This window comes from Pezoporus occidentalis, unplaced genomic scaffold (assembly GCF_034315485.1).
Source record: "Pezoporus occidentalis ecotype Australia unplaced genomic scaffold, CSIRO_AGI_Poc_V1 ctg102, whole genome shotgun sequence".
NCBI classification, from domain to species: domain Eukaryota; kingdom Metazoa; phylum Chordata; class Aves; order Psittaciformes; family Psittacidae; genus Pezoporus; species Pezoporus occidentalis.
The window spans coordinates 1,205,581-1,220,864 of record NW_026912801.1 but is presented as its reverse complement, the minus strand read 5'-3'; the positions used below and the strand labels follow the sequence as shown (position 1 = coordinate 1,220,864).

The window sequence follows — 15,284 nt, the reverse complement described above, 5'->3', positions numbered from 1 at the left end:
CAGTCTTCACGTTCCATTCTCTCGTGCGGTAAACCGTCAAGCTCAAGGACATAGGTTCCTTGTAAGTCTTCTGGGTTTTCATTCTGAAAGTTTATTGAAAGTATTTAGATTTCATTTGAGAAGGCTCCAGGGAGATCTTAGAGGAACCTTCCAATACCTAAAAGGGCTCAAAGAAACCTGGAGAGGGGCTTTGGACAAGGGCCTGAAGGGACAGGCCAAGGGGAATGGCTTGAACCTGCCAGAGGGGAGACTGAGATGAGCTCTGAGGCAGAAGCTCTTCCCTGTGAGGGTGCTGAGGCGCTGGCACAGGGTGCCCAGAGAAGCTGTGGCTGCCCCATCCCTGGCAGTGTTCAAGGCCAGGTTGGACACAGGGGCTTGGAGCAAGCTGCTCCAGTGGAAGGGGTCCCTGCCCGTGGCAGGGGTTGGAACTGGGTGAGCTTTAAGGTCCCTTCAACCCAAACCAGGCCGGGATTCTGTGATTTCTGTACTTATGCCTTGCTATGCAGAGTCCGTATAAGCTGCTTCCATCACGGATTTCAAACTGCTCCTCTATAGAGGCCACCTCTGATGACAAATAAGGGTGGTGCCAGTTCTGATGATGGGCATACAGGGAGGAAAATCTGGTCTCAAAACCCAGGTGAGCCCAGGGCAGCAGAGCCTGTGGCTGACCCTCGCTGACACCGGTCTGACCTCCATTGAGCCATTTCACTCGTGTCCTTCGCGCACTCGGGGGTAACGCTGCCTGTAACGCACTCCTGCGCTGTCAGACTTTGCTATCCGATGGGCACACCATGCTTAAGAAGCCTCTGGTGAAAGAGGAAGCACAAGTATGAAGGTCAGAGCGAACTCTTCCATTAAACACTTCATGTATGCACCTACCTAAACAGAGGTGCCCACATCCACCCCCCCCACACCTTGCCCCCCCCCAGCCCCACCACCCTGGGTCCCACCCGCCCCACAGCCCGCCCTCCCCTCCCCGGGTGCGGTGCCCGCTCTCTGGGCCCGGGCCCCGTCTCCTCCTCACCCCTCTGCTCCCCGCCGGGCCGCCATGTTCTGCCCCTCTCCTCACGCCCGCCCGCCGCCGGGCCCGCCTGAAGGAGGCGGCTGCTCCCGGGCGCCTTCCCGCGGAGGAGCCGGCCCCGGGCTCCGGCGGGCTCAGCGGCGGGGAACGCGGGCGGGGAGAGGCGGGCCCGGGCGCTGCCTCCGCACCCCTCCCCGCGGGGCAGCGGGCACCGGGGTCCCTCTGAGGCGCTCGCCCCGCTCCGCGCCCCGGGGCGGCCGCGCTCCCCCTCACGCGTGCGCTCCCCCCGCGCTCCAACCGTTTGAACGCGGGGCGGGTCCCCTCCCCCCCGCAGGAAAGTTGCCCGAAGTTGGGCTCTTTGGGGCTTTTTCCCCTCTTTTGGGCGTTATTTCCCCTTGAACCCCCCCCCCACCGCTCCCCGCTCGCCCTCCCTCCCCACAGCCCGGTCCCCCGGGCGCTGGCGGGGCGGGACCCGGGCACCGCGGCGCTTCCCCCGGCCCTGCCCCGGGCCTGACCCCGCGGGCGGCCCCGGCCGCGCATGCTCCAGGCTGGACAGCTCCTGAGAGGGAAATTTAAACCCGGGCTGGAGCCCGGCCCCGCCGGGACTCACCGCGGCTCCGCGCCGCCGCCGCCGGCCCCTCGCAGCTCCCGGTGCCCCTCAGAGGGACGCCAGCTCCGCCGCGCGGAGCTCCGGCTGGGCCCCGGGCCCGAAGGTTGGTGCAAGGCGCGGGGCGCGGGGTGCGGGGATGCGCCGGGGTGGCCGCTGCGGAGGGCTCGGGAGCGCCCCGGGGCAGGGTCCGGAGGTGCCGGGTTCGGTTCCCGGGCTCCCCTGTCCCCGGGCTCGGCCTGGACCGCGGCGCAGCCCCGAGGCTTGCGCATCCCGAGCGCTTTTGGGGTGTTTTAGAGCAGCCCCCAGACCGGGTGCGTGGGTCCCAGCTGACCCCGCTGCTCCGGGCCCGACAGCCCCTTTGCTCCCTCCATCGGGGCAAGGTTCCCGTTTGGAGCTTTGGAGACTTCCTCCTTCCCTAAAACGTTTCACTGCATTGCCTGGTCCAAATAAGCCCAGTGCACCTGCAGGGCAAGGGGATGGAAGTTGGGCTTTCCTTCCCTACAGCCCGGGGTTCCAGCTGCGATTCGTGGTCCCCCGCCGCTGCTGAAGTGCTGGATAGCTACTGCTGCCCGAACAGCTTCCTGCGGCTTCCCTGTCCGTGCCAAGGAGATGATAGAGAGCGATATCCCGTCCATAATGTCAGGAATCCTTAGGAATTCAGGGCAAAACCACCACCCTCCACAGGAGTACAGGTGAGGCTTTTACCGATCTCAACAATACACGCTGTGCTGGCGCTGAGAACTGATGTTGTTTCCCCATTATTTCCTAAAAACTTCCTTAGCGCATAGAAATCCACTTTTCCCTCCTTTCTTTTTAAAGTTAACAGCGTTATTTCTCCCCTCTGAATTGCATTTCTAAGCTGCTGACCTGTTACAATGCATTACTTGTATAGAAGCATTCCTGTTTAAAGCGTGCTGACGCTAAACTATGTTGGATAAACGCACCTTCAGCGCCTTGGGTTGACCTCGCAGCAAACTCTCTCAGCTGTACGAGTGTTGCCAGAGAGGGATATTCTTGTCAACTAACAATTACTGAGACGTTCCCTTTCAGATCCCGTTTTGCATTGCTATGAAGCAGTCACCAAATCAAGTGTAATAGACACCAGAAGAGCTTTCTGTAAAAACAAGCACTGTCGTGTCTTGTAAGATGGGTGGGAGCAGAGCTGTGTTTGATAACTGACCTGTACCTATGTGTCTGATACCATTTGGAAGCGTTGCTGGGAGTCACGGGGTGGTTGTGCATGAATTACAGCGCACTGGGTTAACCTGGGTTACAACTCCTCACATGATGAAAGTTCCAGTACAGAAGAGCAGAACAGAGCCCAGCTCCCATAGTAAAATAACAACTGTATTTTCTTGCTTTAATGTGAGGAATGAGAGATTATCACCTCCCCTCCCAGCCTGGGGGGGTTCTCACCCATTCCCATGGTGGGAATACCCATGCTCCGCTGCAGGTATTCTTCTATCAGCCTCCCTCTGTTCGAGATGCAAACCCTGTCCCGCAGCCTCTCGCAGCTCAACAAGTGATCTGTTATACTGTGTGCAGCCGCTGCGGCACGCGGGATGCGGAGCCCTGTTTTGCTGTTTACTAAAGCCCTGCTTGCTCCAGGCGTTGCTGTTGGCTGTGTCAATATTTGTAAAGAAATGATGCAGTATTTCATGAAGGGGCTGTAGGAGGCAGGCTCTGGGTGCTTAAATACAAGTCTGGAGCCTCAGTGCCCTGAAGAACGTCCCACTTTAACAAAGACCCTTTTTATGGAGAGAACTATTCTTTAACTCATAGCTGCACAAAAAAAAAACCCTCTCTTTTGGGGAGGAAAGTCAGGATTTAGCTTGCTGCCAATACAGGATTCCAAGAGTTTCTTCTTTTCCTCAGAAGTCAGCTGCTTTTAAAACCGACTTTCAATCCTCTGCTGACCATTTTGCACTGAAAGGTCCCAGTTCTCTCCAGCTTCCCCCCCCCCCACTTGCGATTTCTTTAACGCAGCTTTAAAGTGAATGATTTGACCTCATTTAATAGTGGCGAATTCTGATAAAGACGCATAAAATCTGAAGTGCACCATAAATGCAGAGCAGCATTTGTCCTGCTTCATGAGAAAACACTTTGGATTATGTAAAAGAAAATCTTTTAGACTGAATGATTTTAAGGAAAGAATAGACCTGTCAAATTCTATCAGCTCTGTTTACTCTCCTGCTGTCACCACAGTCCAAGACTGGAACCCACAATCCCGAGTGCTCCATGGGGGAGCATCAAGGCTCCACAAAATGGGGAATGGCCTCCAATTAGTGAGTGGGAGGCTGGGGCTGTGCTCAGAATACTCCTCTGTCTCACTCAGAATCTTTCAATGGGACAGTTGGACTTGGAGGAGACCAGGCTTTCCTGCAGGAGTGCAGGAGGAAGCTCTGAGGAGTGAGGGAAAGCACTGCCACGTAAGCAGGGGATCAAACGGGCGCATAGGAAGAGGTTTTCATGGGTACACTTTGAAAGCAGGGGATTTTAGTGATTTTTATTTATTTTTTAAACCTATGAGGGAAAGAAAAAATCCCTGATTTTATCAGATCTTTGAACTCCGTGGATCCAAAGCATCTGTAATACATTTGATGTAGCGCCTAGAGTAGCAATGAGGATCAGACTGCTATGAAAAGTCCAGAGACTATTTGTACTGCAGTAAAATGATTTTAGACTGAGATCTCTTCTAGCTGTGGGATACAAAACATCCTGACGTCCAGGAATGATTAAGAGCCATCATACCTCCTCTGATATCTATGGGTTTATGGCGCTGCCACTGCCTGGCTACTAGTGCCAAGTAATACTTCATATTCCAGTGTAAATACCCCAGCCTTCAGTATTTTCATGCTTGTTGTAGTGACAAATATTTCCAATGATTTCATTTTGCATTTTAGGGAATAAAAGTAGAGAACTGTAACACACTGTGGTCTTCAAACAATAGTTTTCATTGAAATCTGCACTCTATCCTTTCACAGTCTAATCTGATTTAATGTACTTATTTGTCTTAGGGACCATCCCATTCCCAAACTAGGTACAGTTACACGTCTACAATATTGTACAATAAATCACAACCTGAAAAACAGGCCGTTAGAAGGAAGACAGGAACTTCCTATTGACTATTTGGCGTATAGGAAAATCTGAATTTAAGGAAGCAAATCATCACTTCAGGTAACAGTGTGGCATCTATAGTTTGAAAGAAGTAGCTAAAATGCAGAATTCTATTTGAAGAAATAACATTACTTCAGGTGTAAAGCTGACCCTAGATCAAGATAAATTAACTTCAAGTTTTGCAGCTCAATAGTTTGTGTAAGAACCCCATCTCTATGCTTTTTATATTGCTATGTATTTCCAGTCCATAGAAGACTTACGTAGTGTTTTGAAGGCCTTGCAACTCACTTTCTATACTTATTAAACAGGAATTAACTTTTAAATGGCTATCTTTTGTGATCAGAAGGTGTTACTCAGTCATTAACCATTTAACATATGAGTAAATTACATCCTCCTTTACCCCATTTTAACAGTTCCTTTGGTTCTTCACAAACCTGCCTGTGTTCATTAGCTCTTCAGACAATCTGATTCGTTTTTCATTGTAATAATTATGATAGCAAAGTTTAGCATAAAATCGTATACTAAGAAGCAGGATACAGACATTGCAACTGCTGTAGTTCATATATTAGGGATGTGACTGCATTATGGTGGTGAAAAAGGCAGGAAGTCTTTATCCTCATGGCACATGGTACATTTTAGCTCTCCTAAGTGGTTCTGTCCCCAGTGGGGCTGGGAGTTTGCCTGCAGGACATTCCTGCAGCCAAAAGGCTCCAAATGCATAACTGACAAAACCATAACTGCTCCCAAAGAGCGTTCCAGGGTCCATTCCCCGACACCATGTGTGTTTGACTGGGACCATGGCTCCGTGTGTCCAAGTTGTTCCACCACAGTAGCTGCTTCATCCTTTAAATACACTTGAGAAACCTCCTAGGACCCAGCCAAACTCAGGCCACTGTGGATTGATTTAAGTGGATTAACTCAACTGTTCCCTATGCAGCTCCTGCAATGTGCTGGGCACTGTTAATAAAACATTGTGGCTCTTGCTCCTCAGACTGTCCTGCAGCTGCAGGCAGAGATGGGGAGGACAGGTCTGTACCCAGGCAATGTCTTGCTTCCCAGGCTCACCGTTTCACATCTTACCTCATGAGCAGGGCTTGACCTCCCGTTCAAAGCATGGACACAGAAAAGGAACTCCTCAGCACTCCTGTAGCACTGCTCTTATCTCACCCATCTTAATCTCATCGGTGCAGAAAGCAGAATTGCTGCATGACCACAGCAGCCAGTAATGCACTTGAGATGGGTTCTTGCAACTGTGCAACCCAAAGGGTAGCGTGGTTTATATTCCCTTTACACTGGGGTGAAGAGCTACAGCAATTGCAGGCAGGTGAATCAGCTCAGTGTTAACAGACAGCAGCTGAAGCAATGTTAAAGGAAAAAGCAGCTTCCCAGGTAGATAATGCTCCTTTAATAGAAAACATCCCGGTGGTGCTTTACGCTTCAACACATTGAGGAGAAGCTCACATTGATGTCAGTCCCAGGTTTATGTTTTCATTGGTTTATTTGGGCTTTTTTATAGCAAACCAGCTTGCAGAGTCACATCCCAGCTGCATTTGCCAAAGCCAAACCCAGCCAGGCCAGAAATCACTCAAAGAACCTAAAGAAAGGGAAGAGAAAGGTGTGCTGGCTGTGCCTTCAAAAGGTAAAGAGGACTTAAAGACCAAAAGCAGGGTGAGCTGCTGGCTGGAGCAGGAGAGGAGCTGGTGCAGACACAGGGAGGAGAGAGGCAGGAGGCAGACCCTGGAGCGGGTAAAAGCACCTGCACGGGAGGAAGATGGGAAGAGAAGTGCATAGGGAGAAGAGGCAGAGCAGAAGGGGATGGCGAGGTTGACTCCTTCAGTCAAACAGGGAATGCTTCTCCCCATGGAGACAGCTGGAGAGTCACAAAACACACGTTTTCCTTGTGGTGTTTTACATATGAGAAATCACTGTGCGTGATCTGAGGACATTGTGTAACCCCAGGCAAAAGAAACCAGGTGCTCATCACCACTTCAAGCAGAGGTTTTCTTAGGACTCTTCCTATTCAGGTGTCACTCCTAATCTGCTCCTGCTTGTTGGCCGGTTGTATTAAGCACAGGCAAAAGCTCGGGTGTCAGTGCTGCAATGGTAATGGATAAATACAAATAGTCAACCTATGATGCTGTTGAAGAGACAGTCCCTGTAGTCTCCAGTGACAAATTTGCCATACCAAGGTGTTTGCTGGTGTAGAAGTGGATAGTTCACGTTCACAGTGGTGATGAACCTTAGATCCAGCTCTCAGCACAGCTCAGTGTAAGAAAAGATGGTAAAGCTGCCTCTCTGAATACAGATCCCAATTCAGCCCTGAAGTTAGTTGCAGAGCCCCACAAGGTAATGGCAGGAATGGATTGGATGGGTATTTTGGGTAGTGTGTGCTGGAGCAGATAGCAAAGACTCGTGCTGCCACTGAGTATCATACCTGTAACATACCTGCCATAGCGCAGGGGTACATCCTCTGATGCGAAGAGGAGAACTGGGGCTCAAACCCTCAGCACCATGTGGATTCTTCCTCTGCAGGTGCCTTTCTAGGACAGAAGCACACGGAAACAAGCGTGGTTTCCTGCAGGGGTTTGAAAGGAGCGGGGTAAAACCCAAGCTGCATCACTTCTCTATACAGGACACCAGGCTTGCAGCGCCGTTGGGGTCACTGCCACCTTGTCTGCCCCGGCTCAGCCCATGCACCAGGCAGCCCTGGGGAATGTGCAGCTGGGGAGGGGTTTGGTGCGTGCATTCCTTACGGCCTATCGCTATTTGTCTCATTTACATGCTCTGAAATGAAAGAGCTGCTTTGACTACAGTGCCCCATTGTGCCAGGGGCTGTGAGCACCCGTCCAAAGGCAGGAGCTCTGACTCCTGAAGTTTGCCCTCGAACGTGAGACAGAAAGGGCAGCGGAGGGGGGCACAATCCGAGTTCATGGGATATCACAGCATGTACTATGTACTGTCATTCTGTGATCCTATTCTACTGATCCATCTGCAGCTGTCCTGGCACAGGGCAAGGGCATTGAACCCTATGAGATGCAAGTGTCAGGTATTCGTGTGCACAGCTCTGTCCCGAGGCAGCTACGTTAGCATTCCTTCACTAAAAGCAGGGCACACATTGAGGCTGTGCACTGAGAGACAAGCTGGGTTTATGCTGCAGCATATACCTGGCCACGTAAAACCTCTGGGCGTACTTTAAGCAGTTTCACCTTCTTTAAGACATGAAATTTCAACATTGGTTTTGAAAACAACCTGAAGAATAATCCTTAAACATGAAATATTTCATTCAGATTCAACAGACTCTTTTTTTTTTTTCTCCATTATTCCTGAAAACAGTTATTCTGACAATCAAATCCATTCAAAATAAAAAGGAGTGAGCAGCCAGAGGTGGTTTTAAAAATGCTAAGGTAGGAAAGGGAAGGAAATGTTTTTGTCTTGGAAGAAGAGAAGGCTCACACATTTGTCCTGGTGTTAGATTATTGCATCTTGGCATCTGTTTAAAGCCAAGGGAGTTGTGGCTGCCCCATCCCTCGCAGTGCTCAAGGCCAGGTTGGACACAGGGGCTTGGAGCAAGCTGCTCCAGTGGAAGGGGTCCCTGCCCGTGGCAGGGGTTGGAGCTGGAGGAGCTTTAAGGTCCCTTCCAACCCAAACCAGGCTGGGGTTCTGTGCTTCTAATAACTTAATATCACCTAAAAGTCCAGTCACCTTCCTTGTCCCTGTTTGGGCTGGCAGTGCAGGTCGGCATCATGGGGATGCTGAGCGGGATCCGCTGCGAGATGCTCAGTGGCAAGTAGGGGAGGTGCAGCTGCAGCTTCCGATGGCATCCAGCTGTGCCCGGAGCATCACCACTCATTCCCACCTCTGGGAAGAGCACCAGGACGAGCGCAAAGCCGCCGTCTCCCAAGAACCTAAACCGGGGGAGGCTGCAGAGGGCGGCAGTGCGGGACGGATGCGCTCACCCCATGCCGAGGGCATGTGGTGGATTCAGTGCCTGACAGGAGGCGTGTGCTGACCCTCACCGCCCATCTGACCCCGCTGTTTGTCGCAGGGGCTTCGGTGCCTGGGAGCACTGGCAGGGGCCGGGGTGCCAGATGGCACGGGATGCGTGCTGTGTGTCGCCTGCCATTCAGGCACGTTAATGGGAGGGTTGGAAAGAGCAGGAGAAGAAAAGGGGGGGGGGGGGGGGACAATTAACCAAGAATCCCCAAAACAATGGGGGCCACGTGCCGGCGGGCAGCGGTTGCTGCCGGCACAATGGGTTATCGGCTCCCCATGAATGGGCCCAACTGTTGCAAACCACATGAGCCTGCCCAGTTTTCAAACCATTTACTGCTCCTGTTTACTTCCAATCCAGCCAATCTCCACGCCGGGAATGCCGTCACCTGATGGGCTTCTTCTGTCTGTAAGTCCCAGGCCTCACCAAATAACTGAAGAGTGGTAACCATGGCAATGCTAATTATTGTGCTGTAACTACAGTAGGAGAAAGGGACCAGGGGAGGCTGGGAGAGAGCTTTGGAGGTGGTTTCTGGCCAGGATTCCAGGTTTTGGCTCCTGGTCGTGTGTTTTGAGCCTTCCCCCCCCCTCCTTTTTCTTCTTTTCAGACTCTTTTAACAAACAAATAAATCACCCTCTGCTTTCCAGAGCTCCTGGATAATGGCTCAGGGAGCTTGGATACATGTTTCTGGAGGTCGTGAATAGAGGGGCTGAAAGCCCCTGGGCAGGCAGGCACTGGAACTCTGCCCTGCTCTTTTGAGCCGATTTAGGGGAGTCTAAAACATAAAGGATGCTTCAGCAAGAGACCAGATTTATTTAAGGCTCCTGTGCCATCATTTGGCAACCAGCACCCATCAGTAGCACACATCTGTGGGAGGGCTCTTGACAGCCTCTGTTTTGGAAGCAAAATCAACTGCAGTCAACTGTACTGTGCTGTTCTCTATGTTAGTTGAGTGTTTTCCTGGACCTGGATCCCTTTGGGTTTACCGTGGGTATCTAGTAATAACTTCCTGACCTGTTCTAAGGCGCCTACGAAGTAGGTTAGCCTTTCATTTACAATAGTTCTGTAATGGGAGCTTTGGCCATACAGGAATCATTGAGTGTTCTAAACATATCTCTGTATTTCAGTTCTGGGCCATGCACTCTGTCAGAAGCATGAGATAGAGGATGCAGAATGGGTCAAACCCAGGGCTTTAACCCAAAAGCAGCCTCCCATCGTCGCGCTGCTAACATCAGGGTGGGGGTGAGTGTGCATTCAGCCACTGGCTTTGCACTTGGAGCCTTTAGTATGCCAAAACCTCCCTAATGACTGTTCCACACACTTCGTGGCTCCTTGTTTAGTACCAGTAACCTCATAGCTGGGAATGGCAGCGATGAAAGGCTCGTCCTGTGAAGTTCTGCTTCCGCAGCAGCTGGAAACGTGAGCTCTGGTACCCCGGGCACCCCTGCTCCCAGCGGGGCAGCGATGCAGGAGCGTGGCTCCCTGCTCACCTCTCCTGCTGTCCTGCAGGCTCCTGGCTCCCGAGCCCTCCCAGCTGAGTGAGGACGAGCTCCCCAGTGACTTGCAGTCCTTGTCGTGGCTGACATCTGTTGATGTCCCTCGGTTACAGCAGATGGCCAGTGGGAGGATGGATTTTAGCCTCGGTGCCCAGAACGCGATGCTGCAACAGACAGGTAAACTGCCGGGGTGTTGAATGACTGCTCTTTGAACAGGCACGGCTTCCCCCTCCTCCTCCCCTCCAGGCCAGCTTTCCTGTTAAGTGCATTACATTTTGCTTCCTGTCAAACAGACCTGGAGCCTGTTGTTGCCTGGTAAGAGCATCCCTAATCTTTTTCCTTCATCCCAAGAGGCAGTGACAACAGGATCCAAGTGGCATTCCTGCCCAGTGTGACTGCTGGTGCCTTGCTGTGTGAACTTGGGCACCAGAACTCACATTTCCACAGCTTGGACATTAACTAATCAGGCTTTCTCATTTGTTTCAACCCTGCTAAAATCCAGAGTAACTCGTTGACCCCCTACTTGTTTGCTTCACACACAGCATGTTTACTTCACACACTGACCGCCTGCCTTGCCTTGTGAGCATTCTTTAGGCAAACACCCTTGTTCCCTGAGGCAGTCAGCTAAGAGAGCTCAGTGTATCCCCTTCTGGGGTACAGATAGTGCTGGATACGGGGGGCTTTCTGTTTTGCCAGCTCCCGTGTGTGCAGCAGCACTGTGGACTCTTACACAGATTCATCTCCCATTCCCTGCATAACAAACCTTAGGAGCAGCTGATGGCACCTTGGCCATTTGTGAAACACTGGGTTCTTTGGGGATGGAAAGCCAGCAAGCTGTGATTATCCACTCCAGAGCTGAGCTGGGTCCAAGTGAAAGGCAGTTACTGGTAAATGGCAGCTCTCTTTTCTGAAGTGCACTTGCATGCAGGCATTCATTGCCTTTGCTTTCTCCAAAACAGGTCCTGTGGCAAACAACCTGCACTCGACAGGGGCACCTGGAGCAATGATCCACGTCCAGGCCAGCCTTCCACAGGGAATCCTGGGCCTCAGCTCTATTTCAACGCATGGCACGAATGTAAGAGCGGCCCTTGGTGGTTTATTGTTGCCCCACTTCTCTTAGCAAAGACGTTGGTAACTTTGAGACTGACACAGCTGGTGCCTTTATCTCAGCAGATGAGCCAGTATGCTGTAGGTGGGCAGCCCTCTCCTGGTTTACAAACACAGCAACAGCTCTTCCCTCCTCCTCCTCCTCATACACAGCAAGTGTTTGCCCTAGCACAGAGCACACAACAGGTACTGTGATTTGCTTGTCGTCTGTGTCTTGAGGTACCCCCCAAGATCACATCTAGAACCCTTAAAACAAAACTAACCCAACATCCCTAAAGCTACCCGTGGACGTTTTGCATCCATCTTTTCCTTCTGCACACAGTGTAACCCAGCAGCAATCTACAGCACACCCTATGGGACTCAGCCCCACTACTCTCAGCCGCGCCTGGCTCCTCACTCTGCCCAAGAGCTGCACCCAAAGCACTACCCCAAGCCCATCTATTCATACAGGTGAGTGGAGAGCTCTCAGATAGCTCTTGAGCGCTTGTGAGCAGTAACCCCATGGTCAGCTGTTTGTGCCTGAAGAGACGGGGCTGAGGGTGCTAGACCAGAAGGCAGCAGGACGGCTAAGTGCCTGCACTCTGTTCTTTCCTGCATTTCTCTGTCCTCTAGCTGTTTGATCGCCATGGCACTGAAGAACAGCAAAACAGGCAGCCTGCCAGTGAGCGAGATCTACAGCTTCATGAAGGAGCACTTCCCCTACTTCAAGGTACGCGTGCACCCCCAGGCCAGAGGCAGGTCCTCCCCGGTACTCGGGTCCTGCCTCACTTCACCCACGTCCTCCTGCCCCTTTCAGACAGCCCCCGATGGCTGGAAGAACTCCGTGCGCCACAACCTGTCCCTGAACAAGTGCTTTGAGAAGGTGGAGAACAAACTGAGCGGCACCTCCCGCAAAGGGTGCCTGTGGGCTCTCAACCCAGCCAAGATCGACAAGATGGAGGAGGAGATGCAGAAGTGGAAGAGGAAGGACCTGGCCGCTATTCACAGGAGCATGGCTAACCCAGGTAGGGCTCATGGTGGGGTTTGGCTGTGGGTATGAGAGACAAGAGGGGACAAATGGCTGTTTGGCAGGGATGGGTGAATCTGCCCTGCAGCAGCCTCCTCCTCTGCTCAGTGGAAACGTCCCCATGCTCTGTGCTGAATGAACTCATTCCTGCTGGCCTGAGGTGAGACCCAGCAGCAGGAGGAGGTAACTGAGCTGGTCCCCACCTTCACCATGGGTTGTCTTCCCCCCACTCCGTGCTAACAGACCCAGCACCACCCAAGCAGTTACGCTGCCTCCACTGTTAGCAGTTATAATGTCCCTTTTTAACACAGTTTTTGCCTGCTCCTCTGCAAAACTCACCCTTCACTAAGACTTTCCCATTCACAAAGACACATGCAGCTTTCAGGAGCTCAATATTGGCAAAATCAACTGGAGGTTTTTGCTGCAAAACCTACCTTTACTCAAGGATAAATCACTTTCTGCTTTGCTTAAACGAAAAGTGCCATTGGAATTGTCAGGAGTCTCTCGTACAAATCTCATTTGAGATACAAACCAAATTCAGAGCATCCCTCTGAGCAGGAGCCCTGCTGAGGATGCTCGGTTCTGCCTCTATAGGTCAGCTGTCAGTGGTGTTGGCTTGGTTGCCTGGTCTAAGTCACTCGGGATCGCTTCTTTAGCTCAGTTTAGGGGCTCCCTGCACAAAGCCTGTACCTGTGCCATGTCTCTCACACGTGACAGATGCTGCCCATTCGGTTCTATGGCAAGAGCATGGGGTCGCGCTCGCTTGTGAAATGCTTTGGCTGGTCCCTGCTGGGGCAAAGGGGTTAAACTGTCTCTTCTGTCCCTCGGGAACGGGCACTGCTCGTGCAGAGGAGCTGGACAAGCTGATCACCGACAGACCCGAGAGCTGCCGGCGGCCCAGCAAGCAGCCCGAGCCCGAGGTCTCTGCCCTGAGCCGCATGGCAGCAGCCCAGGGCCGCATGTCCCTGGCGCAGGTGCAGCCGCAGCCGCTGATGACGCTCTCGCTGCAGTCCATGCCCCTGCACCACCAGCTCCAGCCCCAGCCTCGCATCGCCCCGGACTCACCGGCACCCGCACAGAGCCCTCCTCTCCACAGCCTGCCTGATGGGAGCCACAGTCCTCTCCCACACCACCCCATGGGGCGCGCGCCGCCGGACTTCCTGAACGTGACGGCGGACATGAGCACGGAGGTGGATGCTCTTGACCCAAGCATCATGGATTTTGCATTGCAAGGTACAGGAGGAGGAAGCTGGGGTGGGGAAGGACATGATTTATGTCCTGAATATATAACCAGGGGTGTAACCGAGCTGAAAACTCGGTGCTGGCTGCTGCAGTGTGACTTACCTGGCCCTCAGCGCATTTCTGCCCTGTGCTCGATGGGACAGCAGCCTATCTTCATGGTTCAAGGGCTGGCATTGCAGTAGAGGTGAGCAGGGACATCCAGCTGCTCTGCATCCAGAGCTCTGCTTTTCCCCTTCTGTAAAAGAACTTCCCCAGCTTGGCAGGGCCCCTGGGTTTCTGGTCAGCACAGGGTGGGTAGATGCTGCCCAGGGAGCCCTGCACTCCTGGAACCAGAGGATTTGGGGGGGGAGGGACCAACGCAGTTGCTGCTGCCTTTGCACTACAACTGGCAGCGCTCACAAGCAGCGCCGGCCCTAAGCAGCTGGCAAAGCCCTCCTGTTACAGACCGAGCCCTCCCCGGGGTGCCCGGGTGGGTTGGATGCGTTGCTGTGACCAGACTTTCCTGCTTCCCAGGGAACATATGGGAGGAGATGAAAGACGACAGCTTCAGCCTCGACACCCTGGCTGCCTTCAGCACCTCCCCGCTGCACCTCTCAGACTGTGACCTGGGTCCCCCCGGCCTCACGCCTGCCTCCAGCGGCAGCGATCGCTCCTTCTCCGACGTGCAGGTCACCGGCCTCTACACCACCTACGCCGCGCTGGACAACGTGGCAGCGGCAGCTCCGTACATGAACCCCCAGGGCAACAAACCCATCGCCCTGCTCTGAGCTTTGCACCGTGCCGGGGACCTCCAACACAGGGGCCGGTTGCTCCCAGCCATTGAAATCCAACCTGAAAGCAATAAGAGAGCTCCTCCTGCAGATGCTGTTTCCTGGGACACAGCACAGGATGCCAGGATAAACCAAACTGTCACTATTGGAACAGCTTTCACCCATTGGAAGGGGTGAAGAAGGGGAATGGACCCTGGTGCTGCAGGACTGGGGAGCTCTCCCAAAGGATGGGGAAGGCCTCAGCCTAGAAAGTAACAAAGGTTAAAACCAGCCCAGTTAAGGTGCACACACTGGGCTCTGGACTTACACATGGATGCTTTTGGGCACCACTTACACAGAAGCCAGCAAGCCAACGGGCAGGGCAGCACCAAGCTGGAGCCCAAAAAGGGTTGATCCTGCACCATTGCATCTCTTTTCCTAAAGTGACCAAATAACTGTTGCCCTTGAACAAGGACCACCCAGGCTCTGGAGCCACTTGCACCACTAACGCTTTCTGGACATAACTATTGTTAATTTATTGTTATGAGGTAGGAAAAAAGGAGGAAAAATACTAAAAAGTGAAAAATCCAACCCATAGCAAAGAACTGTTCTATGTAGGATTAAAAGCAGAGCCCTTACCTGTGAAGGGAGTGGAACTACTGAATTGTTAAAGTAGGTTTTAGGAATGATGCCTGTTTTTAGGGAGTTTTAGGGGGTTAGAAGTGGTTAGATCTGTGCATCGTGCTCCTGTCTGTTCCGTGCTAGGCAGTGCTCCTCTTTGTAAATTTATTTATATTTATTGCTATGGAAAGAAGTGATGGGAAGTTTGTCAAATGCTGCAGTGCCCTGCTTTACACCCGCTAAGTTATTCATGCTCCAACGCAATGAGTTCAGCCACTGGTGTTACGCTACCTTGAAAGAAGCACTTTGGACACTGTGAAACTC

The 15,284-nt window shown here is 52.5% G+C and overlaps 1 protein-coding gene across 2 annotated transcripts; it reads left to right on the top strand.

The window, feature by feature from the left end:
* Positions 1-2,116: 2,116 nt before the first annotated feature.
* FOXN4 (forkhead box N4) lies at positions 2,117-14,646 on the top strand. Of its 2 annotated transcripts, none has more exons than XM_062615414.1 (9): positions 2,117-2,323; positions 10,249-10,412; positions 11,195-11,310; positions 11,409-11,528; positions 11,665-11,792; positions 11,955-12,051; positions 12,139-12,346; positions 13,198-13,581; positions 14,104-14,646. In XM_062615414.1, the coding sequence occupies exons 1-9, from the start codon at positions 2,241-2,243 to the stop codon at positions 14,355-14,357; spliced, it is 1,554 nt and encodes a 517-aa protein (XP_062471398.1). In that variant the 5' UTR covers positions 2,117-2,240; the 3' UTR covers positions 14,358-14,646. The 2 variants fall into 2 exon arrangements, with proteins under 2 accessions (XP_062471398.1, XP_062471389.1); XM_062615405.1 differs by having other exon boundaries at positions 11,406-11,528.
* Positions 14,647-15,284: the final 638 nt, after the last annotated feature.

Excerpts from the sequence above, each read along its gene's own strand:
- FOXN4 (XM_062615405.1), top strand. The coding sequence starts at position 2,241 with ATGATAGAGAGCGATATCCCGTCCATAATGTCAGGAATCCTTAGGAAT. Across the intron at positions 2,324-10,248 it reads CACCCTCCACAGGAGTACAG|GCTCCTGGCTCCCGAGCCCT; the intron begins GTGAGGCTTTTA and ends GCTGTCCTGCAG. Across the intron at positions 11,311-11,405 it reads TTTCAACGCATGGCACGAAT|CAGATGAGCCAGTATGCTGT; the intron begins GTAAGAGCGGCC and ends CCTTTATCTCAG.